At 34.9% G+C, this 27,697-nt stretch overlaps 1 protein-coding gene across 1 annotated transcript; it reads right to left on the bottom strand.

The window, feature by feature from the left end:
• Window positions 1-3,361: 3,361 nt before the first annotated feature.
• Window positions 3,362-5,033, bottom strand: LOC131156368 (uncharacterized). Its single transcript, XM_058109997.1, has one exon. It carries the CDS (start codon window positions 4,323-4,325, stop codon window positions 3,423-3,425), a length of 903 nt encoding a protein of 300 aa, XP_057965980.1. The 5' UTR covers window positions 4,326-5,033; the 3' UTR covers window positions 3,362-3,422.
• Between the last annotated feature and the right edge of the window lie 22,664 nt (window positions 5,034-27,697).

Genomic DNA, 27,697 nt, shown 5'->3' with positions numbered 1-27,697 from the left:
TTAAAAAATTTTGATATAATACAAATTATTTTGTCATACTTATATAATTAGTTGACCCAAAACATAAAAGCTGTCAATTTGAAATTTTTGTTCGGTTCCTAATCCACTTATTTGATTTTAATAATTATATTAATTATATATTTTTTTACTAAATTAATGTCATTTTAAAATGTTTAAATTTAAATTTGTAAATAAACAAAGCCTAAATCTCGCAGGATAGACCTGCAAGATTCTTCATGTGCCGTGCATTTCAGAGACAAATCTCGCAGCTTGGTGCTGTGAGATTTTGCCACGCGTCACCTTCCCGATCGCTGATCGCTTTAAATCTCGCAGTACCAAGTTGCGAGATTTGCTCACCTCCTTGCCACGCATCACCTTTCCAGTGGTCCATTAGTTTAAATCTCGCAGCATCAAACTGCGAGATTACGTGAGCATTAGTTTGAGAAATTTTTTCCCAATCAGAATATTATTTAATATTTTATTTCTTTTTAATAATAAAATGGGAAAAAAACTCAAATTTATTGTTGTTTTAATTCATTTTTGCTCTTATATTTTTACATATTAAACTTATAGATAACTTGCGTTCATATTTATATATTTTTATTTATTTATTTAAAAATAATATAATAATCTGTGTTCAAACTTTCGTCGAACAACCTATTTAGTCAATCATAAATTTTGAATTAATCATATCAATCTTTTTGATATGTTACTTTTTTAAAGATTCTTATGCAATCAACATTGCATTGCAATTTTTACAAGCTAATTTCGTCAACTTATTGATAAGTTTGGTTAAAATTTTGAATTACCATTTTGATAGCATAACTCACTCAATTTACTAAAATTATGACTAAATTTAGATCTTTTAATCTTTTTTGCCCTTTTGGTAAAAATGGTCAATTGCTTGTGATGCTTATGCTTTGGCCAACTTGCAAGCAACCAAAAAAATAGGATGACTTGAGCCCGGATTTCGAGACTAAGTCAAAAAACTTAAAAAGTTAGGCAATAATATTTAGGGTGAATGAGATTGCATACGTTCTTTGATGGGATTTTGTCGTTAAATCTATTCTTATTCTTGCCCTTTCTACTGTTGTAGATGCTCAAACCATCCAAATTATTCCCCCCACTTATCTTATTTTTTATAAGAATTACACCGAATATGTTTATTTTTTAATTTATTTTTCATTATATTTTCTCTCTATATCAGACCATTAAAAATAAAAATTATTCTCTAATATAGTTAAAATTTTAATAAATAAAATACTAAAGACATGGAAAATTATATTTTTATTCATTGGTTTGGTACATCTTTTATTTTCTTTTAAAATTTTCTTGATAATTAAACATAAAAAATGAATTGTTTCTTATTTTCTTTTCTTTTTCTAATATTTTTCAAGTTCCAAAGAGTCAAAAATAAATCTAAAAGGGAAGGGGAACAAGAAATAACGTTCGTTATGCACAACAGTACAAAATTAAGCCTTTTGTTGGAATAAAAAGTAAAGAATTTCATTTATTACCAGTCTCGTAAAACTTTTCCTCAGTCGCCCAAAAGTAGAGGGTTCAAAGTCCTTGATTAATTGAAATGGTCTCCCCCGTTATGGAATTCAACTACTAGGAAATTAGAAATATTAATCTAAGCAAATGCTGCAGCGTTCAAGTGAAAATCATGATGATACTATGAAGGCTTTTGGGCGACTGTCTAATTTCTTAATTGAACTGATGAAGGATGATTCATGAGATAATTTGTTAATACTAAAGAAAATTTCCTTATTCACAGAACTTGATACTGCAAACAGTACATAACGGTTTTGCTTATCATATGACCCCCCCGGCATTTGCCCAGGGTTGTGCGGCCAGTTTCTAAGATGTTGGTTTAAAAAAGGTTGGGTGTGCAGAGGAACTATATGCAGGGGGGATAAAGGAACGCTCTACATTGGCAGAGGAAGGTGTCCACTCTTTGCTAGAACATCTAACAGTAAATCACAATAGAGAGATGGGAAGATCTTTATTATCGATGCAGTCATGGAAGTTGAACTAACACTGTTCTTTTGAAGAACTTAGCAATGTAGTTGTGGGAGTCGAACAAACACGGTTATGAAGGAGAGAACTGGGTCTTGGATGCAAGACAAACCAGAGGGCGAAGTGGGCATGCTTGAGAAAATACACTGGCATCATAGCTGATCGACTGCATGTGACATGCTGGGTACCAGTTCTAGTGGTTCAAATATTTAGCAGATTCTGTCCCTTAGAAGAACATAAAGACCATCCCAGTTTTACCATAGCAGTATTAAGAACTGCAGTAGAGAGGAAAAAGAATCTTGAAATAGCATATGATAGATACTAAGTCACTATCTTTTCCTCTGATCAATGGAACTATGTTGCAAACTCAGATCTATTAACAGTAATCTAATTGTTCACCATACTCCTTTCCAACCACTCCCATTAAGATTTTATTACCCATATCTATTCATCATAATCTAAGCTGCACATTTTGAAAAATCATGCTGATACCATCATGCAGCAAATTCTCTGAGCAATTCATTCTTTCACTCCCCCTTAGGACCCAGTTTCATGATGACTACCTAAATCTAAACATGCATCAAAAGCGTCCCCCACCCACTACACCTGAAACTTAAAACAAAAAAGTCATGAAAGTCTCACATAGTGAGTTTAACACACTCATTAACTTTGTTGCTGTGTCCTGAGCGCCAATTTTTTACCATACTATTAACCACAAAATGGGACCCTACTTGCTCTCACTCAACACACACAAGCAAATTTTATTGTCATAAGCTGCATAGTAAACTTATGTCTAGAAAATCACTGAGATTGTTTTCAATTTTAGGGATATATGACATGGTGGAATGGATGATACAGAGTGCAGCATCTGAGCTCAAAGTAGTTCTGATTTGTTTTTTGATTCAGCTAACAGACCTGTTGAATGACAGTTACATCAAGGAATGAGAAATCTGTGAAAGTAAAGCATGTCCATGTGCACGGTGTAAATTACTCAACAGTCCAGATTCCATCTGAACAAGGGTGCTTATCTCTCCTCTCCACATGATTGGATCATGTTTGACTCGCACCTTCAGTAAGGAAGATTTGCCCCAAACCTGTTGAAAAGATGACATGTTGGTACATGTGTTGTGCAGTGTGTTTTGCATACTCACATGCCTTTCATGCCTTCATTCTCCACAAACAATTTTCAGTAGAACCATAACAAAAGCTTCAGTAAAGCATGTCAAACAATTACGGACAGCACCCTTGAATCAGAATTTTTCAGGATTTCTTAAGAAAAAAGTGAGGAAAGTCGATGGATGCACTTCTAAATGAATGCAATGTAATGTATTTCAAACACATCTTTCATAAAACTTCACTCAAAAGTATTTCTTTGCTCTCAGAGAGGAAAAGTACAACTCTATTCATTCATTCTTCCAAGCATACAATATCAGTGAGAAACCAAGACCTTGTAATCGAGAATCTTTTTGACTTGGAGAGCAAGACCAAGTCAATACAGAAGGATGAGAGAGAGACTGATTAGTCCACATCTTCTCAGAAGAGAAGCAAGTTTGGAACATAAAAACTGCGCTGCCCATGGCATTACCAAATAGCCAGTTATGGACATCCCAAAACACTTCAACTGGAAGCCCATCCACAAAAATGGTGTGGTTACCCCTAAACTTCCACCTAAGGCGCCGCACCTGCATCACTGGCTTCCTATCAATGCTGATCACAAGTGACGGTTCATTGAGACCAACTGTGTCACATTCAATCGTGAGATTGTGCATCTGCCCCTTTTCACAAAACTGAGCCCTTGCACCATAAAACTTTTTCCCAAAAATGTGCTCTCTCTTAGCAATTAAAACAGAACCAAAGGGAACGGGAGTGGTGTTTATCTTCTTATATGCCTCCTTTCTTAAATCCCCAAGCAATAAAACCATTTCATGGTTAAAGACAACAGCCAAATAGAATTCTTCCAATGGCTCAGGACTGGAGCCAAACTTAGCATTGGATAAGTCCCAATATACATCGATCCTACTAGAATCCACCTCTATATTCTTACATCCTTTTCTCTTGGAGAACAACCATGGCTTGATATCTACTTTACAATGGCACTGGTTGGTAGAATCATCGATAACAATACCAAGGCCCTGACCCATCAAATTTTTTGTCCAAGTAATCGTAATCAAGCACGAACGATCGCGCAATCTACACTGATACACACATGTGACCAGATTTTGGGCAGTTCTACTTGCAGTTGATGAAGAAGAATCAGCAATTTGAACCCCATTTTCACCAAAACACGAGGGGAAGTCCCTCATCATCTCTCAAATTTATAATTTCTCCCCTAACCTCTCTTTTACTTAGCCCTTTTTTTCACATAAAAAAGTGAACGAAATAATATAGATTAGCCATACAGAGAACCGAAAAGGGTAATGTACCTCGATTGACTGAAGATGAGCATAAAGAAACACATCATAAAAATGCTTGTAAATCAGCCTCTGAATACTTAAAACGAACTGGGTCTTTCTCAAATTGTGTCATTAATTCCTTCATTGATCCACAGAGAGAGAGAGAGAGAGAGAGAGAGGGAGCGGGGGGGACCTATACTTTCTTCCTCTTCAGCTGCTGAGCTTTGTAGGAACCATTACCCAGAAAAACAAAAACTGTAAGAAAATTAATCTGCAGAAGATGCTGGTAGTCCGGTGCTGAATACTGGTGCTAATGTGTGTGTCTGTGAGAGAGAGAGAGAGAGAGAGAGAGAGAGGGACTCAAATTTGTTTCTTTTGTCTGTATTTCTGCCGAAGCGCTATCGCTAAATAATGAAATTTGTGTCTAGAAATTGAAGAGATGAGTACAGATTTGAGCATACAGAGGAGAGAGAGGGAGCAGACGAAGGCGAGAGAGCGAACTCAACGGGCGTCATCCGAGGAGGAGAAAGCGGCCGGAAGACGAAGAGGAGGGGTGAGTGAGCATTTGGCGGAAAAGACAGCTTATTATACTTCGCTACACAATAAAAATGAAAAGCAAAAGGCATCGCTCTCTCCCAAACAAAAATTCATAATTAATGAGCTTTCCTTTAAGCAGACATTACCACGTGCATTAGAGCTGATCAAGAAAAGTAAGATGAAAGACAATATGAGTGGCATCTGCTCTTGCTAATATTTTCAATTTATATATTTAGAACTGCTATTTATTTATTTATACAGAGAATGATTTATTATGTTGCACTTAAAATTTTTAATTAAAATTAATTTTTTTTATGAACATATGCATTCTAATTATACTAATATTATCAAAATATCTTGGTTAAACTTTTAAAATTATTAAAATCATCGCATAGAATAGACATGTGCTAGTAATAGTTCTAAAGAAAGTCATTGTATCGAGTACAATGACTTCTGTCGAATCTGATTTAAGATTGACTGTGAGACAAACATCACATGTCGAAGAGAAAACATCAAGGAGAAGATAAAATACGACTTGTATTATGTTACATTGCTTAAAAACTTAATCGAAAACAATTTTTTTTGACATTTCAAGTAAGAACTTGAATTTAATGGTTCAGTCTAAAAGGACACGAAATGAAGAGTTCGAAAATAAAATAAGGTAATGCAAATAGTAAATCCTTTCTTTTAAGATCACAATACAAAGGTTCCTTCATTTGTTAAATGATTATTTTTCATAAATAATTTACTCTTTTTCTTCTTCCTCTAAATTTTGTGCAATAAGTTTGCACCAAACATGCAATCATAGCTTGCAATAGTAATTTTATTTTGGAAAAATTATTGAAGCCCCTTTGTAGTTTGAGTTAAAAATGCACAGTTGATTTTATTATTAATACTAAACCTCATTATATTTTTCAAAATTATTTAAATCACAATCTCATTAAGTTTTACTAATAAAAACATGCTATAATTAAAAATCATAATATTCACACAATCAATTAATATAATTAAAATAACTAATTTGATTAATATTCATACAAAATTCAAGGCTTACTTCTCATTAAATAAGTTGAATAAAAAATTAATATTTTATTTTAATTAATTTTCTTGCATAAATTGGGAGCATGATGGGATTCACATACATTGTAATGAAATTATAATATATATATTTTTTTAATTTTGAGTCAACCAGTAGCAAGGGTTTCTATCATTTTTTTAAAAAAAAATTATTTTTTTATTCATAAAAAGACTTATTTGGTCTGATTTGAATCTAAAATTTGTAATATAAAAGTATCAAACTAAGGGAGTGTTTTGTTATAATGATTTGAATTTTAAATTTGAATTTATATAAATATAAAGAAAATATTTTTTACTAATTAAAAAAAAAAAAAATAAAAGTAAAAATTGCAGGGCAGATGATTGTTTTGTTTTCATGTGGAGGAGACCTGATCATTCACGTGTATCTGCCCATCCCATCCCCAGTTGGGCGTGGGCCCTCTTTGAATTGATCCTTCGGGTGCTTCGGGCCCCATTGACACTGTGCGCTGCTGGCTGGCCCACTTCACCTTCATTCCCGGCGCCTTAAGACTTTGTTTGGCGCGTTCTATTATGTCAAAAAAGAGTTATTGAAAAAAGAAGAAGAAGAAAGAATTGGTATTGGCCGTTTGATAAAAAAAAAGATATAATCTAATTGAAATGATTAAAATATGTATGTATACTCGTTTATGAGTATTTTTAATTAAATTATTTATTTAAATTTAATATTAATAACATAAATTTTAGAAATCATCATTTATGAATAAGATGATTTAAAATAATTATTAAATTATTTATTAAAAAATTATTTGTATAAAATAATATCATTAGTAATATGAGTCCTAATTTTTTTATTTAATTTATAGAAAATATGGATAGGTCGAGAGGACAGGAGAAGTGAGTGGATAATTTTATAATATGAAAAAATTATTAGAGATATTTATGAAATACGACAAAAAACTCAGCTTATAACTTTTAAATTTTTTAATTTCTCAAATTTTAAATTTTTTTTAAAAAGCTAGAATTTAACTTTCAAAAGTTAATTATTTACCCACATACGATAAAATAACTTTTACTTCTAAAAAAAAGAAGTTAAGACAAAAAGGACAGTCAAACTCACTTTAAATCTTAATCTTACAATTTATCATTCAATTATAATACAAAAAATAGACATTGGCTTCGCTTGATATTCTAAAAGTCATAGAATTTTATTTAAAGTTTTAAAAATTATATATATTTTAAAATTTATAAAAAAAATACACATACCACTCTTTATATGTAATAAAAATTAATTTTTTAAAATTATAAATATTTCAAAAATCAAATGTCAAGTGAGGTTTGTAAAATTTTTAAAATCTAAAAGGTTGTTGGGGAGATTTTTAAAATATGAAGGAGGTTCTATCTTTTTTACCAAACTCAAAGAGAGTTCATTATCTTTATCCTTACAATATTTATAAAATTTACGAATATGCAAAGAGAGTTAAAAATTAAAATATTTTTTTTTATAAAAAATTTAAATATCTCTATATTTCTTGCTTATCTACATAATTTATATTCTTTCCTAAAGTAAAAGAGTTTGACCACTAAAACACACACTTATATGTTATGTTTGATTTGCAAAATAGAGTGGAAAAAAATAATATTATAATTTTTTCTTATAATTATGACGGTTCATGCCTAATATGTTAAAGTATAAAGCATGCGACAATTAGTTAAACACATTAAAAAAAATTGAGAAAAAAAGTGTTACACATTGAGCAAATTTTCACTTATAGAAAGAAAACAAGTTCACTTATGAAAATCTCTGATAATGTAAAATGTTATCAAACTATAATTTGACACTACAAAAATATGTAAAAAATATTTTAAATAATTTTTATTTCTTTAAAAAGTTGAACTTAAAATAAGATTAAATGTTTTTAAATCTTAATTGATGAAAAATGTGTGGGAGTTTATATATATATTAAAAGGAACAATTACATAAAGCCCCTCTGTGGTTCAACCCAAAAACAAAGCTGCAACTTTTGGGATCATTATAACCCCTTATACTTTTCAAAAGAGTATATAAAAAATATTAATTCCCCCCTCCCCCCCCCCCCCTTTTTTGGGAAGTTAATAAGTGACAAAAAGACTAAAATATCCACAAATTAAATTAAATTAAAATACTTGATTGGATTAGTATCCATACAAATTCTAAAGCTTAAATAACTCCACTTACCATGATCAACTACATCTTATCCTTACCACCGTAAATTGGATTGCTATTGCCAACAGAGCTTGCAAGTGGTAGAATATATAATGCATTTACGTATTTATAGCTGTATCTGGTCATTTTTTACCCAATAAAATAAAGGGATCATGTTGAATATATAAAAAAAATTAAGTTTAGGAGGCAACATATGGTGCTCCACCACAGGGAACATGGTAATTTTTCAGTGGTAGGTTATGTGGATGCAGACCATGTAAGAGACTTGGATGATAGGAGATCTACCTCAGAGTATGTATTCATCCTTGTGGGAGGGCCTATTTATTGGAGGTCCATTGTTCAGTCTCTAGTTGCGCTATCTACAATTGAATAAGAGTATATGGCAGTGGCTGAGGTTGTCAAGAAAGCATTGTGGCTTATAGGATTGGTCAAGGAGCAAGGTATTCAGTACAGTGAAGTTTAACTGCATTGTGATAATCAGAGTGGCATTTATTTGGTAAAGATTAAGATGTATCATACGAGGACCAAGCAAATATATGTGAGGTTTCATAGTGTGAATTTAAGTGTAGTCCCAAGAGAGGGGTGAATTGGATATTTTAAAATTTTTTCGTATGTCCTATCTTTAATCTCAGTATTACTCAATCAATCTCAAGTATTTTAGATATTTAGATATGTCAATATTTAAAAATGCACAGTAGATCAAATAAATATAAGTGCGGAATTGTAAAGAGAGTTAGAGAGAGAAACAGAGAGCACAAACACAGAATTTCAAAATAAAATTATTTAATTTTTAATTTTAAATAATTATTATTACTTAAATAATATAATATAATATTAGAATAATATATATTATATATTAATAGGATTGAATCTTGAAGCTTACAGAAGTTTTAGGAATTCAAAATTGAATTCCTACAGAGCTCCTGCATTCTCTCCTCTCCTCTCGTCTCTCTTTCGTCTCTTCTCCCACAGAGGAGTAGAAGGTGCAGTTTGCCACCTTTAAATTGGTAGGGGAAGCGAATAAGTGGTGGAGATCGGCGAAGATGGTTGAGAAACAACGTTCAGAGTATACATCTATCACCTGGAGCCGTTTCAAGGAGGTCTGCTTCGACAGATACTTCCTTATTGTCATCCGAGAGGCGAAGGCTCAGGAGTTCCTGCATCTAACCAGGGACCTATGATTGTACAACAGTATGCGACCAGGTTCGTGGAGCTATCCCGTTTCGCTCCTTATATGGTCCTAGATGAGCCAAGGAAAGCTTGGATATTTGAGAGAGATCTGAGGCAGGAAATACGCACACAGATGGTGACGTTGTTGACTCAGAGTGTCTCTGAATTGGTGGATAGGGCCACGGCAGTTGAGGCTAGTATTCAGGAGGAGGAGAGAGCCGCAAACCAGAAGAAAAGGCTCTTGTCTCAGGGGTTTCAGACCAGCACTAGTCAGAGCTCTTGGAGGAGACCTGGTAATTTCTCGGGCCAATGACAGGATACGGGATCTCAAGCCAGTTAGGGGTGTTCGTAGTGTCCTATCTGTTTCAGATGCCATCAGAGGCATTAGGGCGAGTGCAAGGGAGGACTAGTTGTTTGCTATCAGTGCGGTGGGGTTGGATAAATGGCACGGGACTGCCGCACGGCACTGAACTATCCACCTCCACAGCACCAGTACCGAGGAGGTAATCAGGCACCTCGAGGGGGGGTCACCAGAAGGGGAGTTGAGATTAGAGGATATCCTAGTAATGAGGGATTTTCCTAATATATTTCCTGAAGATTTGTTGAGACCACCTCTTAATCATGAGGTAGAGGTTACTATTGATCTAGTTCTAGGGGAAAGCGCTGATTTCTAAAGCGCCACACAGAATGGCATTGGTAGAATTTAAAAAGTTAAAGGAACAGATACAAGAATTATTAGATAAGGGTTTATTAGGCTCAATGTGTAATCTTGAGAATAGCCGGTAATGTTTATGGAAAAGAAAGATGGGTCGACGAGAATGTGCATCGACTACATATTTTCATATTTCCATAAGTCGACCAAATAGTGGGGACAGTTTAATCTTAAAATTAAGATGCTTATAAGAATGTAAGATACTAAGTGGACAACAATTGGACTCCAATGTTTTGGGGAAATTCTTTATTTTATGGGAAGTGATGTTATCACCATAATATGGAAACAAATATGAGAACAAGATGTCATGGGCATCACATTGCCAAGTATTCCGAAGGATCCTATGAACCAAATAACACCTAACAGAATCATCTTTAGTAACTTACCTAGAAGAAAAATCATAATGATACTTGGACCTTTAGCAAACTGCTATCTAGAAGGAAAACCATACATGCTAGGACCTGGAGCTTTATCTTTTTGCTCTATCCTGTGTGAAACCTACTTGGCAATGGGACACTAATTTAACCGCTTGGGTATCAGCTTAATTGGGATTTGATTTGTATACAGCTTAATGTAAAATCATCCTTTCCTTACTGATCCATTTCACATAAGATTTATGCTGCCAAATAATGTTCGATCACTAATCATAGCTGACTAAACAATTTCATTAGTATTGTTTTTTGTACCAAGAACCAAGACACGTGTTTATTGCATATTGTCCAGTCATTGGAGCAAGATCAGATTTGGCTTGAGTCAGTATACTAGGATTTGGATGTGCCATAATTGCAATCATTGTTTTTCATGGAGGATATCTTCCAACTATATTTTGATATTCAATGTTTGCCAACATAGGTTAGAAGTTGAGTCTTAAAAACTATTTGAAGCGAGAAAAAAATAAAATAAATAAATAAATTTAGAAACCAATTTGGTAGGAAAATGATATTTTACCCAGATTTAAAAGTGTAAGCATGTACATTAGTTTGATATTGAAAAGGAATTCGATGATTAGAATTACAGGGAATGGTTAAAGCTCATATAATTTTTACTTAAACAAATCACAAGCTATGATGAGAGTTTTGAAGTGCCTTTTGTACATCTGATCTGACAGGAAAATGATTACACACCTTGGTCTGAAATGTCCTAGCAGGTATGATCCTTGATGAGTATGAGTCATCATTACAAGTTCTTTGTTTAAAGGTGAGGCTAACCATCGGTGGTGATCTATTGATCATTCACCTAGTTGTGTGTTTTTAAAAAGAAAGTAGTACTCAGAGATCCAAATGGAGTGATGGTTTCCTTCCAACCAACAAGCTCTCATATTTGGCATCTTGAGAGCTTGTGAAAGGGTAGAATTTGGGCATATGTCTGGGGTTGTAACAACAATGAAAGAAATATACAAGTTAACGAATCCCCAAATATCTTTACCCATAGGTGATGAATTTTTAGATATTGTTTCCAAATGATTTACTGAGGCTACCTCCAAGAGGAGATTGATTTAATATTGATTTGGTGCTAGGAATGGGGCTTATGTCGACTGCTTTATATAGAATCACATTAACTGAACTAAGGCAACTTAGGGTGCAACTAGAAGATTTTATTGACAAGGAAGTTATTCGACCTAGTATATCATCATAGGTTGCACCTGTGTTACTCACTAAGAAACAATGGGACCTCGAGGCTATGCATTAATCATTGGAAGTTGAATCATGTTACATTAAGAATTGGTATCTACTTCTAGGGATTGGTGGATTATTTGACTAATTGGTAAAATCCCAAAATTTTTGAAGATTGATTTGCAATTAAATTATCATTAATTAAGAATTGGGAATTACACATCTCAAATTCAGAATTGAGTAAACAATAAGATTGTTATAAGTTTCTGATGTTATCAATTAGGGTTACCAATGCACCTTCCATTTTCATGGATATGATGAATCAAGTAATTCAACCATATTTGGATCAATTCATTATACTTTTTATGGATGATTTTTGGGGTATTCAAAGACTTAAGAAGCATGAATAACACTTGTGATTAATTTTACAAACATTATGAGAGCATTAGTTATATGTTAAATAGGAAATTTGGGTTCTGGACAACTAATATGAAAATTTTGGATCATGTTATAATTGAAGGATAGTTATCTATTGATTCTTCTAAGGTTATACCAGTGTTAGGTTTTGGAAGATTGGAGATGGGAATTGAAGTTGTTGAGTGTTGGTTCTATAGCAAGGGATATTAGAGCATGATATCAATCTAATCCATCTATCAATGTTAGCTATCAATCTTGATAGGATTGTTTACGAGTTTTAACTCAAAACTTATTAGGTTAATAATGGATCTTGGAGTGGTATCTAACAAATTTCGAGGACAAAATTTTTGTAAGGAGGGGAGAATGTAATGACCCCAAAAATTGTGTGCATGGAAATGTAAAAAATAAAAAATAAAAAAATAAAAAAGTAAAAAATAAAAAAATAAAAAAGTAAAAATAAAAATAAAAAATTTAAAATAAAATTAATTACTTTTAAATTTTAAATAATAATAATTATTAATTAAATAATATAATATAATAATAGTATAATATTAGTATAATATATATTATATATTAATAGGATTGAATCCTAAAGCTTACAGAAGCTTTAAGAATTCAAAATTGAATTCCTACAAAGCTCTTGTGTTCTCTCCTCTCCTCTCATCTCTCCCTCGTCTCCTCTCCCACTGTCCTCAATTTCTTCTCCAACATTTGGCTGATTAAAAATCCAAAAACACTGTTGGGTTCTTACCTTCGCCATCGACATTTCTATTGTAGCGGATTTGTCGTGGGAGCGGCGTAAGCATATCTCCTGAGGTAAGGCCATTTTTACACTTACCTCAATTTTTCTTAAAATCTTAAGCCCATTAACGAACATAAATTGTCACGAGACTCGAGGAGAGATTTTCTACAATCTAGTTGGAGCGAGTTTTTGAGTTGGAGTTCCGGAGCACCAACCCTAAATTGGGGGTAAGTTTAATAATTTAGGCTTTTAATAGGCTATTTGTGTTATTTAGAATCTAACGGAATTTTAGGAAAAATTACTCTGGAGATTGTGATGAAAAATATGGTAAAATTTGAATTTCAGGGTTTCAGGGGTTTTGAACGTCGTGGGGCATAGGTTGGGGTTTTATTGGGCTTTTATGGAATTAGATAAGATGATTACGTTAAGTCAGAATTTTATTAAATATGAACTGATTAAATTATTATATATATGTATTTATTTATTTAATAATTTAAAAGTTATTTCGAAAACCAACCGTTCGAAATGGATTTTACAAACTTAGGATATGTGGTACGATATTTTGAATAAAAACGAATGGTGGAAAGCTTGGTTGTTCATATGGTTATTTAAATGTTGAAATCTTGTGGCCGATAATTAATTGGTAGGATTTATTGGTTAACTGGATTTGAGACTATTTGCGAAATACTAGAATTGTTTGTGAAATATTAGAATTGTTGGGAAAAATACTGGAACTACATGTGAATAATGTAGGACTTTGATTTGACGGCTGAGTGCCGGGGTTTTGTTTAAACGACTGTGAGTCGGATTGTATTTGTGGCCAGGGGCCAGGTTTTTGGAATAACAAGAAATATATGTGAATTGATATTTTAAATGGTGATTTCTATTATCTAAATTGCATGATATGTTTTAGGAACCCTGAGGACCAGTTTATTGTAAGCACGGTACCATTGCTAGTGATTGATTGTTAGACCATGTGCTTCGACACTATTCTGGATAGAAGTGTAGGGGGTTCTCGCCGACTGCCTATGTGAGGTTGAAGTAAGGGCGTCAGGCCTTCAACTTTGCTGTGGATGCCTACAGACGTACTTGTAGAGGATGTTGTTTTTGACTTTGTTTGGGCTGATCACCTAGGCTTAGTCTAGCCTTTAGGCCGTACAACCTGTGCCATAGGGGAAGTAAATGACATGTTTGTCACAGGGATTGTCTTATATACATATCTGTAATTTATGTGAATACAGATAATTAATAAGATAACTTCGAGGGCTTACTAAGAAAGGTGAGTGCCCTAATAGCAGTAATGGTATTAGAGTAGAGGGAGGCTACTTGTATGGACGGGTAATCTTCCCTATCCCCGACTAATTGTGTGTGTGAGTGCAAAATAAGAATGATTTCATAAATGTGTTTATCTACTTAGTGAACTGGTTATTTTCTGTACACCAAATGCATGCTGGCCACACACTGAAATTAACTTAATCTTTCCTTTACTGAGCTGTGCCTCACCCCTACTTTACAAACTGTCTTTTCATAAAATTCTAGAGATCAGGTCTAGCAGGCTAGAGGAGTCGGGCTAGTGGTGTAAATTTATGTAGGTAGTGTGTATAGATAGAGATTTTATTTTTGTTTAGTTTTATGGGATGTAATTATGAGAAAATGGATTTATTTGTGTATAAAGGTAGAATAGAACTTTGGTAATGGATTTTTGGAGATTGTATCTTTTATTTTCGCTGCATTTTATATGATGAGTTTGGTATCAGGTACACAGACGTCAGTATAGTAGCACCCCGACCTATGTGGCGGGTCAGGTCATTACATTTCTCCTCCTCGGTTCACAACCCCAACCGTAAATACAAGTGATAACAAATAAATCTGGATACACTCAGATTGCTTCTCAACAAGCTAATGAGTGCAATAAGTTCTTAAGCACTCTCACAAAATATAATATGAAGCTTAATGGAGTGTATATGATGTGTTCAATAAAATCTTTTGCAATTACAAATGTATAATATTTGTATAAAAATATGTACGATACATTTGATCCAAAGATCTAAACCAAATATATGATCTTTATATATATATATATAAAATAAGTGTGCTCCAAAGATCTAAACCCTATTCAGTATTTCTACAAAAAAGATTTCTCAAAACTATATATTTTGGAGATTTTAGGATTTGCTCTCAAAAAGTTTTTGCAATAACAAAATAAGATGAAATCTTTGAATAAAATATAAACGTGAATACTTTCAAAGATTCAAACTTTAGCAAAACTTTTTCCCAAATAAAATTTTCAAGTAATGGATAGATAAAGAATAAGAGTTTTTCTTTTCAATAAAACATTAGATATAAGAGTATGAGAGAAAAAAAAAAACTTTTGATATATAGATTGAATGCGCAAAGAAAATCCTTATTTATCAAACCTCAATACCCAGGGATTGCTTGCAAGATATGTATGTGAATGCCTTTTGAAAATTGAGATAATTGCCTAAAAATGTTTGAATGCAATGGAGTGTTGGCAAAAGATGTAAAACTAGGTTTTAGGGTTGATATATATAGGTGTCCTTGGCATTTAGACGCTTCCCAACCATTGGATCATTAAAGAGGCATTTTAATTAAAAAGATTTTCCCGTTCAGCGCTGGAGCGTTAGTCTGCGTGACATACTCATTGACGAGTGGACACATTCGTCGACGAGTGTCCTTCACTTGTTTGTCAATGATACCAGAGGATTAGTCAACGAGTTGTTTGTTTGAGATTTTTGGAGTCTCGGTATTTTCTCATCGATGAGAGCAGATCGTTCGATGACGAGTGGCCTTTAGTCATTCATCGATGAGACTAGGAGAATCGTCAACGAGCTACCTATTATTCAGCTCGATCCAACCTAGGTCAATACATATGAATATGTTATGAAAAACATGGATCCTAAGGTCAATATATATGTCATTTTGAGCTTCTAACTATATCATGTGATCATGCATATACAAATATAATCTAAAACAATACAATTGAAATAAAAACTACGTATTCACTCATTTGCTCTTAAATTCTCTTATGGAATGGGCCAAGGTATGTGAGCTTTTTGTTCCTTACAATTTCCATTTTTCCTTTGTCATGTGTGCGTGTTTGAAGTATAAACTTGTTCAAGTACTAAACGCATAGATGAGATATTGTGTTTTGTCATGATCAAAACGGGATCAAACTCAAAAAGTCAACAATATCCCTCTTTTTGATGATCACAAACACAAAAGCAAAATACATAAATTAAAATAGACATTGTAATTCAATCATATCCAGAGAGAAGACATTGAGATATTTCAAGTTGAGAATTGTGAGTTCAACTCAATATGCATCTAGATTTAGCAATATAGCATATACACATATCTTATTTAAAATAAAGCTCGTTTAAAAATGCAAGGAATATATTGTTTTTCTTAACAATCCTCTCCCCTTTTTAGCATCAACAAAAGGGTTAAGTTAAGTGTAAAACATTTTGAGGGAAAAAAATTTTTTTAGCGTTAAAAGGATCACTCCCCGTTGGAATTGATGTATTCCCAAGAGGGGGGTGACTTGGGTATTTAAAATTTTGTCCTATGTTAAACTAGATTTCACAAGCAGTATTACACAAACCTAGGGTCTTTCTATGTAATCATGTAATCACAAACCCAATCAATCTCAATAGTAAAACATAAACATTCAAGTGTTGGAATTTAAGATGTGGAAATTAAAAGCAGGCACAAGAAATATTATCGGGGTTCGGCCAATACTGCTTACGTCCTCGTCTAAAGTTCACAAGTAAGAGGATTCCACTAAGGCTCACTTAATGGGTGGAGAGGCACCGTTTACAACACCTTACCAGGATGGTGCACCTAACTTTCTTAACTGGGTCAAAGCTAATTCGGCACTTTTACCAGGGCAAGTCTCCCTCTTCAGGCCCATGCCTAGAATACAACAGATATAAAATTTTTCATACAAAAAAAATATGCTTCTTACACTAAGCAGATGTGTACCAATAAGCACAATCAATTAATGCACTCACGTATGATAGGATATTAAGCTCAAGTGAGATTGGATTAGACAATATTTCAACTCTCAACCAATGGGTATATACTTGTATATACGTGAGAGTGTATTCCTTTGATTCAAATGATATAGCAAGTAAATATAATCAAAGGAGCAATGAAACCCTAAGTAAAAATATCAACAGATATTTATCAGATAATAAGCACTACAAAGTCTAGGGTTTAAGCTTGCAAAACAAGTTTTGTCAAAATAATTCAAGCAAGCGTTTAGATCTGGGAATGAAGATGTCAAAGTACACAAGCTATACAAAGTTTTCTAGATGATGTTTTGAATGAATGCTTTGGAAAACTTTTTTAACCAAACTCTCAAAAGATGTTTCAAAATGCTGAGTATGATAGAGTTTAATCTTTTGAAGTATATGAAGATAAGCTCACAACAATGCAACACAATCACTCTTCAAGTTGCAATGAGTTTGCAAGTGAAGAGGATGAATAAATGGAGCTCTCACTTATTTAAAAGGATTTTGGAATGCAAGAATATAAGAGAGTTGAAATGTATGCTTGTTTTTGAAAGATATGCAATAAAAAAATGTAGAGAGAGCTTGAGAGAATATCTGGCTAATCTTCTTGCTAATCACACCTTAATCTGCACAAATGAGGGGATATATATAAAGTTTCCAAAAATTTGAACTGTTGGGGACATGGAGGGAATTTTGGAAAAATTTTAAGTATGGTTAATAAAAAATAACCACATTTTATCGTAAGTAAAATTCGAGCAACCTTAGAGGTTTGGTTGACCATTTTTAAGGTTTGGTTGACTAGGTTGCTCAGTTCGGTTGACCAAGGTGATTTTGAACTGAAGAGTTGGTCGACTAGACTTGAGGCAATTTTGAACCTCCGAGGTTTAGCCAACCGGGTCAACTTCGATTGACCAAAGTTGAACGTTAGGTGAACCGAACTATTTTACAATTGGGAGGTCGGTTGACTAGGGCGTTAGGATTTCTCAAGTGCTAGTTCGGTCGACCAGGGCATTGTAGTTCATTTTAGAAATGGTCGACCAACTGGTCAACTTTTTGACCCTGGAGAGGTTTGGTTGACTGAGGGTCTTAGTGTATTTTGGTTCGGTCGACTGACCATATAAGATTTTCAATTTAGGTCCTATATTTCTTTTGAAATCACCCCTATTCTCATGATAATTATTTCTAAGATATGTGGGGGCCTTTTCATGCAATATATTTGGATCTATGGTCAGTCTAAGGTCTTTGAGCTTATCTGTCCTATCATGCATGCAATGTATTAATTATTACAGACCTTTCCTACTTAAATATTACAAACCCAAATTAAACGTAATTAAATTACAATAAATGACTATTCTTCAATTCACTGTGCGTGCACCATATGATACTTCCAATTGATCCTGCACACAAACTCACCATACATTAAATACTAAAGTATTTTTCATAATCAAAATGTGATATGACCTATATAAGGCCAACAGTCCCCCCTTTTGAAACAATTTTTATTTAGCTCAGAATAACTTTCCCCCTTGTTGAGAAACTCTCCCCCCTTTTTGGCATTTAAGCTCATAAAGATAGTACAATTGGCCATTAAAAGCCTAAAGTGACAAGTGAAACCAAGTCAGGTTGGAAATATTCACAAGCCATTGCAGTTCAAACAATACATAAGACCCACAAAACGAATGGAGTTCAAAACATGCGGCTTATGATAGCGAAGAGTAGGTTTGCGAATAATTTTACTCTAACTAGTTCGCATGTATTTTTATATTTAATCAACAAATCAGTAATGCTTTGCCCCTTAACAAATTTTGTATTTTAAAAATTTTATGACATAAGATTTTGAAAAGAAATAGCACAAGTCATGAAGCATTCAAGTTCATAAGCAAGAACCAAGATATATTATATATAAGTTCATTTCTTGCATTTGGGAAATTAAATACATATATACACAAATATATACATTCCCTTATGATTATCAATGAATACTGGGGATGATGCTTGTTGAAAGAGAAACTTTTAAATGAAAGATCAAGCATCATTTTTCATGTTAATTATTTACGAGCATTCCAAAAAGAATATAACTAGAAAGATAAACCATATTAATCTTAATGTAGACAATTTAAATGCAAGATCATACGACAAAGTTTGCAAACTTTGTCGTAGAGTAAAATATTTTCATTTAAGATTTACAGAAACATTATTAGACTTTAATGCACATACCACAATACAACTCAACACACATCTAATCATAAAATTATCGATGAACATAACAAGATAGGAAATAATTTCCAGATGCTTATACTTATTAAAGATTTAATTTTACTAATAGTTCCAAGTCGTATAAGCAATCATTTTAAAATATCTTAGACTAACTATACTAAATATTTATCAATTATATTCTTATCAGTACAGTCGTCCCTATAGGCTACAAATGCATCAGAAAATACATATTAAGGTATACAATAATGTTCATAACCAAGAACAATCCATGTCTGAACACAAGGCTATAATAGCAGGATATGATGTTCCAGGTTTTCAGCAATGTCTCAATATCCAAAAAGCAAGAGTGATGCATATGAGTCTTTTGTGTTTTTTATCTAGGGATAGAGCTCAGCTGTAACGCCCTACCTTTAGATTTATTTTTTTTTTTAAATTATTACTTTGATAATACTTTGTTACAATGATATATTGTAGAGACCTGAAGAATTATAGTAATTAAATAATAAAAGAAAGGAGAGAAAATGATTTTTCAAAAAGGGGTTTCAGAAGGGCCTTGTCGACGAGGGCATAGTGCTCGTCGACGAGCAGGCCTCTTGGATTCGTTGACGAGGACGCATGTCTCGTCGACGAGACATTACCAAGAGGGCTGATTTTAGGGACTGAAACTCATCAACGAGGAATAAGTGTTCGTCGATGAACTCCATTCTGGACTCGTCGACGAGGTGACGTGGCTCGTTGACGAGGCCATGTGGCAAGTCACCTATAAATATGCAAAATGACGATTTTTGATGAAATTTTAGTCTCCCTTTTCCTTTCTCTCTTTAGGTTTCAGATTCTATGCCTTCTCTCTACATTTTCGGCTTCGATTCTCCCTTGTTCGACGATCATAAGCCACCACGGTGATCCTGAGGAGATTCTTTACAACCTAACCGGAGCATAAATTCAATTTGAGAAGGGTAAGTTGATTATTTGGGCATTTTTAGTATTACCAAGTTTATCTGAGTTTAGATTTTGTGTCGTATGGGAATATACTAGTGTTTTGTGGAATAAAACTGGGGTATTGTGTTTTTAGGATTAGGGTATTTTTGAGATCCTGTAGATATGGGTTGAGGACACCAACGGGTATATTTCTAGGAACTCAGGTAAATTATAGTTTAAAAATGCTGAATATGTGGAGTTAGGGAAAATATGAATGTGATAATTATTCTGGTAAATTCAGTTATATGATAGAGCTAAAGCTCAGAGATTCACTGTGATATGAAAAATCACCAGTACAGATCCTAGATAGGAAGGAACAAGAATTGCATACCAAGAAAATTCAGTTAGTAAAGGTCCTATGAAAGAATCATGCCATAGAGGAAGTTTCGTGGGAGCTTGAAGAGGAAATCAGACAGAAATACCCATACTTGTTTAGTGGAATACAATGATAGCTAGTATTAAGCAGATAATGACAGTTTTAATTTAATCAGTACAGAATGATGAATGTATAGTTGTATTTTAGATTATAGGGTAGGTAGTGTTTTGGTTTTAGGAGAATTTTTATTTTATTTTATGGGTATATTGTAATCTCCCAGAACTGCTTATGTAACCACGGTATTCCTCCGCCATAAGTGAGGGTAATTAATAAAAAAAGTAGCCTGTTTTCCTAAATGGATGGTGTTTAATACAAATAGTAAATTTCGAGGAAGAAATTTTATAAGGAGGGGAGAATGTAGAGACCCGAAGAATTATAGTAATTAAATAATAAAAGAAAGGAGAGAAAAAGATTTTTCAAAAAGGAGTTTTAGCAGGGTCTCGATGACAAGGGCAGAGTGCTCGTCGGCGAGCAGGCTTCTTAAACTCATCGATGGGGATGCATGTCTCGTCGACAAGACATTACCAAGAAGGCTGATTTCAGGGATTGAAACTCGTCAACGAGGAATAAGTGTTCGTCGACGAACTCCCATCTGGACTTGTCGACGAGGTGACATGGCTCATCGATGAGGCCACGTGGCAAGTCACCTATAAATATACAAAATGACGATTTTTGTCAAAATTTCAGTCTCCCTTTTCCTTTCTCTCTCTAGGTTTCAGATTCTCTTCCTTCTCTCTACGTTTCCGACTTCGATTCTCACTGGTTCGATGATCAGAAGCCACCACGGTGGTCCTAGGAAGATTCTCTACAACCTAACCGGAGTAAAAATTCAATTTGGGAAGTTTGAGAACCATCCCAAAACCAGGGTAAGTTCATTATTTGGGCATTTTCAGTATTACCAAGCTTATCTGAGTTTAGATTTTGTATTGTATGGGAATATACTGGTGTTTTGTGGAATAAAATTGGGGTATTGTGTTTTCAGGGTTAGGGTATTTTTGGGAACCTGCAGATATGGGTTGAGGACCCTAGTGGGTATATTTCTAGGAACTCAGATAAATTATAGTTTAGAAATGGTGAATATGTGGAGTTGGGAAAAATATGAATGTGATAATTATTCTGGTAAATTCAGTTGTGTGATCGGAAATTATATGGGTGTTGTTTTAGGGAGTTGAAAATTGTAAATGCCGCATGCATGAAATTATAAATAGTATTTAGAGCCCAGATAATCAGGTAAGGCTAATACATGTTATGTCAGTATTATTAGACATTTTATTAGTATATTATAGTATTTGATCAAAGCATGAAAATTATATAGTTTTACAGAGCATATGTATAGACTTTATTGAATTGTGTGACATAAGAAATGCTGTAATACTATAGAATATGTTATACAGTTTTACAAAAGCATGATTATATAGCCTACAGAAATATGAAACATAGTTTATACAATTTTATAGATACAAAGCTACGACTATACATAATTTTACAGACATACAATTTATAAGATATACAGTATTTTACAAAATCAAGCTTATATAGTATTTTACAGACTCACGAATACGTAGCATATTCCAGAACAAGATTGTACAGTATTTTACAGATTTGATTATGTAGTATTTTATTACCATGATATATAGAATATAGAACCATGATTATACAGAATTTTATAGAATCATGATTATACAGAATTTTATAGAATCATGATTTACAGAATATAGAACCATGATTATACAGAATCTTATAGAATCATGATTTACAAAATAAAGAACCATGATGTATAGACATACAGATTATACAGAATATAGAGCCATGACATACATAGTACATAATTACAGATATAACATCACAGAATATACAGATATATAGATATACAGTTATTACAACGTCGTGGCTATACAGTTTATACAGAATCATGGTAAAATAACTAAATTTATATAGAAATATTATTATACAGTATTAGACCCCGATGAAATACAACAGTTTACAGAGTACGGTACCGTTGCATTACAGTATAGACAGTGCAACCATACGTCTTAAATAGAGTATGGTACAGCCGATTGTGTCCTCAGGTAGAGTTGTGAGCTCCCTGGCATCCAGACCAAGTGGAGCGGTCCTTTTCGTGCTATAGGCATCCAGATATGCATATAGTTGGGCTAGCACTGGAGGGCCACCTAGTATTTAGCCCCGCCTTCAAGGTCACACAACCCAGTCATGAGGGGGTAAGTCATGACATATAGCCATTCAAGGGGAAGTTTACAGATATATAGTTATGTCTAGTACACACAAAAGCACAAATTACATATTATAGATAGAAGTACTTTTGAATAGATAAATCAAAATTTTTCATATTCTATATGATATAAGCATGTGTTATTATACAGATGTTTTCTTGATTTATATCGTATACAGTACTAATTAACTGATATGTTGCCAACCAACTCATATGCCACACATTGGTGATAACATGTTTCTCCTTACTGAGAGGTGTCTCACCCCAAAATTATTAAACATTTTAGGTAATCTAGAGAGGCTAGTCTGTGTAGAGTCGGTGTAGTTTTTGGGGTGAGTTTTGGGCTAGTCTGTGGAGCCCATAGTGTTTTGGGACTTTTTGGGAAATGTTATGTACATGTGTGTATGTGTACAACTACGTATATGGTACTCTGGTATTGTATTTTGGTATTTGCTGGATATGTATGTACTTATGCTACTTAGGTGTTGTATGAAATGCACAGGATACCACAATCCCACTTCGGGCCGTGATGATGTCAGCTATGATCATGCATGGTTTCAGAATTATATATATAAATAAAAAAAATAGATGAAATTTTCAGGTCGTTACAATTTGGTATCAGAGCCTAGGTTGCTAGGTTTTGTAGACAATAAAGTGTAGCAGAAACAATACCAGAGTATAGGAATGGATTAGCAATTTAGTGAGTCAATGTTGGGGGAATGAAAATAAGTATTTAGGGTTTTGTTTGGTGATCGAGAAGCATAATTACCGTTGTGGTTTCTGTGTCTTTCCTGGGATGACGATTTCTGGAAAGTCATAGTAAGCTATGGTCCGGTTGTGTTTCTTAATTACTGTATAGGATCCTAAATTGAGAGCAAGAATGATAGATTAATTGGTGATATGAGATTTCAAGTAGATGAATATGTTAGTTATGTTATATAGACAGGGCCCTCAGATTATATCTATTTTCCTTTTTAGGATGGGCCCTAGAGGGAGTAGTGCTCATGTCAGTGGGGATGATGGGGCAAGCCCCTCTGGTGAAGGTGGTGGGGATTGAAATGCAGTCTTATGTAGTGTGGCTCAATAGGTTATGGCTAAGATTGCACATAACTCTAAAGAGTAGGGAGGACCATCGACAAAGCGAGGCTGTACTATTGAAAAGTTCATGAAGATGAATCCTCTAGTCTTTTCAGGAGGAGCCAATGCTGCAGTGGCTGAGAATTGGATGTAGAAGATCGAGAAAATATAGATGGTCCTCCATTGCACCGATGGGCAGAGGGTAATTTATGTTTCTTATAAACTTACAGGTGAGGCCGAAAGGTGGTGGACGACTACAAGGTTACTAGAGGAACAAAGACAGGTATCAGTAGCTATGACCTGGTGTCGATTTAAAGAAATCTTCTTTGATCGTTATTTTCCCGCCACCATCAAGGAGGCGAAGGTATCAGAATTTTTGGGATTGACTCAGGGGAATCTTACAGTCCAACAGTACGCATCGAAGTTTATTGAGCTGTCGCGCTTCGCCCTTTATATTATTCTAGATGAGGTGAAAAAGGTTAGGATGTTTGAGAGGGGTTTGAGACGAGATATTTATAAACAAGTGGTGGTTTTAAAGCCACATGAATTCTTTAAGTTGGTTGACAGGGCCACTATGGCAGAGGAGAACGAGCATAAAGATGTAGGAGCACTGAGCTAGAGGGATGTGGGGACATCGAGTAAGAGAAAGAGGCCTGCATCTTCAGGATTTTAAACGAGTTCTAGACAAGGCCATTGGAGGGGAGATAGATCTGGAAAAGTTCAAAGATAGAAGGGAGGAGATCACGAGTATCGAGGTGAGCAGACATACCCTATTTGCACTGTTTGTGGTAGGAGGCATATAGGAGCATGCTGGTTGGGGAGTAATATTTTCTATAGTTATGGAAGACTTGGACATGTAGCACGGGAGTGTAGTGGTCACTGAAAAAAGCACCAGCCCCTAGACAGATCCAGGGACATAATCAGGAGCCTAGGGGTGGCGGCCAACAGAGGAATGTTGGCCCAACGAGGGTTTATGCATTGACGCCGGGAGATGCGAAGACTACTGCCAACGTCGTGATAGGTACTTTTACCACTTCATCATATAAAGTTATTGTTTTGTTTGACACAGGTGCCACCCATTCATTTGTGTCATCAACTTATGCTAAATTATCTGGAATTGAGGCACAACTATTAGATATAGAGTTGTCTGTTGCCACGCCAACTGAATCTGTAGTGAGATGTAGGAAGGTACTTAGGGATTTTATGGTGGCCATTTAGGGGAAAGTACTACCAGATGATCTAGTGGTACTAGACTTGCAGGGGTTTGACGTGATATTGGGTATGGACTGGTTGACAGCTAATCATGCCAGCATTGACTGTCATCAGAAAGAAGTGATTTTCAGACTTCTGGGAGAGCAGGAATTCAAATTTGTGGGATCACGTGTGCGAGCCCCACCGCAGTTAGTGTCGGCTTCACAGGTGAGGAGGTTGCTTCAGAGCATTTGTCAGGGATTCGTAGCTTATGTAAAGGAGAGGCCAGAGGTAGAATTAAAGCTTACTGATATTTCAGTGGTTAGAGAATTTCCACATGTTTTTCTAGAGGAATTGCTTGGCTTACCACTTGATCGAGAGATAAAATTTGTAATTGATCTGCTTCCAGGGACGACACCAATATCTAAAGCGCCTTACAGAATAGTTCCAGTGGAATTAAAAGAATTAAAAGATCAGTTGCAGGAGCTAGTAGAAAAAGGTTTCATTAGGCCTACCGTGTCGCCTTGGGGAGCACCAGTATTATTCGTAAAGAAGAAGGATGAGACCATGAGGATGTGCATTGATTACAGAGAAATAAACAAAGTGACAATAAAGAATAAATATCCTTTTCCCAGAATTGATGATTTATTTGATCAGCTCCAGGGGACTCAAGTTTACTCCAAGATTGATCTCCGGTCAGGTTATCACCAGGTGGGAGTTAAAGCAGAGGAAGTTCCGAAGATGACCTTTAGGACCCATTATGGGGATTACGAGTTTCTCGTTATGTCGTTTGGTCTGACGAATGCATCGACAACATTTATGGGGCTGATGAATCAGGTGTTCCATCAATATTTGAACCAACTCATTGTGGTATTTATAGATGATATACTAGTTTATTCGAAAAGTTTTGAGGAGCACGAACATCATCTAAGGCTGGTGTTGTAAGTATTAAGTGAAATAAAGTTGTACGCGAAACTCAAGAAATGTGAATTCTTGCTGAAGCAGGTCGTTTTTCTAGGGCATGTGATATCCGGGAATGGTATAGCAGTTGAACCAGACAAAATAGAGGTTGTGATAGATTGGGTGAGGTCGAGAAACGTTTAAGAAATCAGGAGTTTTCTAGGGCTGGCAGGGTATTACCGACGTTTTATAGATAGGTTTTCCAGACTGTTAGGTCCCTTAACATGGGTCACGAGAAAGAATGTGAGGTTTGAGTGGTCTAATGAATGTGAGCAGAGCTTTCAGGAGTTGAAACAGAGGCTGGTTACTGCACCGGTGTTGGCTATTCCATCAAGAGAGGATGGATTTGTTTTTTACAGTGATGCGTCTTAGAGGGGGCTTGGGTGCGTGTTGATGCAGCACATGAGAGTTATTTCTTATGCATTGAGGCAAATTAAGAAATATAAGAAGAACTATCATGTGCATGATTTAGAGCTAACTGCAGTGGTGTATGCCCTCAAGATCTGGAGACATTATCTTTATGGAGGGAAATGTGAAATCTTCACAAACCACAAAAGTTTGAAATATTTCTTTACTCAGAAAGAACTGAATATAAGGCAAATAAGATGGCTGGAACTCATTAAAGATTATGAATGCACTATTAGCTATCATCCAGGGAAAGCAAATGTCGTAGCTGATGCACTGAGCTGAAAGTCAGTGGGAGCAATATTGTCAGCAGTGGAGATTCAGCACCCTATCCAAATGGATTTGGAGAGTTTAGGCATGGAGCTGATAGAGGGTGATCACCAAGCATTCATTGCCAACCTGATGGTACAACCTACTTTGCAAGAAATAATTAAAGCTGCCTAGAGGAGTGATCCAGAGTTAGAAGAACTAATAAATAAAGTACAGGACAAACATGAGGGGTTCAGTATTTCAGATGACGGAGCTTTGAGGTTTCATGCTAGACTATGCATTCTTGTAAATGCTGAGATCAGGAGGATGATTTTAGAGAAGGCTCATATGTCCCTTTACACTATGCACCCAGGTATGAAAATGTATCGGGATCTACGAGAATCCTTCTGGTGGAGCGACATGAAAAAGGAGATTGTTGAATTCATGAAACAGTGTTTGACGTGCCAGCAGGTAAAGGCTAAGCACCAAAGACTGGCAAGGCAGTTGGAGCCACTTTACATCCCTGAGTGGAAATGGGATCATGTTTCCATGGACTTCGTGATAGGGCTACCTCTAGTGTGGAAGGGACAAAATGCTATATGGGTGGTCGTAGATCAGCTGACGAAGACTGCTTATTTTATCCTTATCAGAGTCAACTATTCTATGGATAGACTGGCAAAAGTATACATTCCCAGTATCGATAGTCTCAGACCGAGACCCCCAATTTACTACGCAATTTTGCAGGAGCTTTTAGGAGGCTATGGGCTCTCAATTAGCTTTCAGCACCGCTTTTCATCCTTAGACAGATAGGCAGATAGAGAGGACGATTCAGATACTTGAGGATATGCTGCGAGCGTGTGTTCTAGATTTCGGGAGTAGTTGGACCCAGTATTTATCGCTGGTCGACTTTACGTACAATAACAGCTATTAGGCCACCATTGGGATGACACTGTATGAAGCTTTATATGGTAGGAGGTGCCATTCTCCATTATACTGGTATGAGGTGGGAGAAAGGCAAGTATTGGGACTAGAGTTGGTGCAGTAGACGTACGATAAAATCTGGCTTATTAAAGACAAAATTTGTCCAACTCAGAGTCGGCAAAAAGTTTACGCGGATACTCGCTGCCGGGAATTGG

The sequence above is a fragment of the Malania oleifera genome, chromosome 5 (assembly GCF_029873635.1).
Source record: "Malania oleifera isolate guangnan ecotype guangnan chromosome 5, ASM2987363v1, whole genome shotgun sequence".
Lineage (NCBI taxonomy): Eukaryota > Viridiplantae > Streptophyta > Magnoliopsida > Santalales > Ximeniaceae > Malania > Malania oleifera.
Note: the sequence above shows the minus strand (reverse complement) of the source record. Positions and strands in the feature narration are given on the sequence as shown.

Coding starts and splice junctions, on each gene's coding strand:
- LOC131156368 (XM_058109997.1), bottom strand. CDS start 4,325: ATGATGAGGGACTTCCCCTCGTGTTTTGGTGAAAATGGGGTTCAAATT.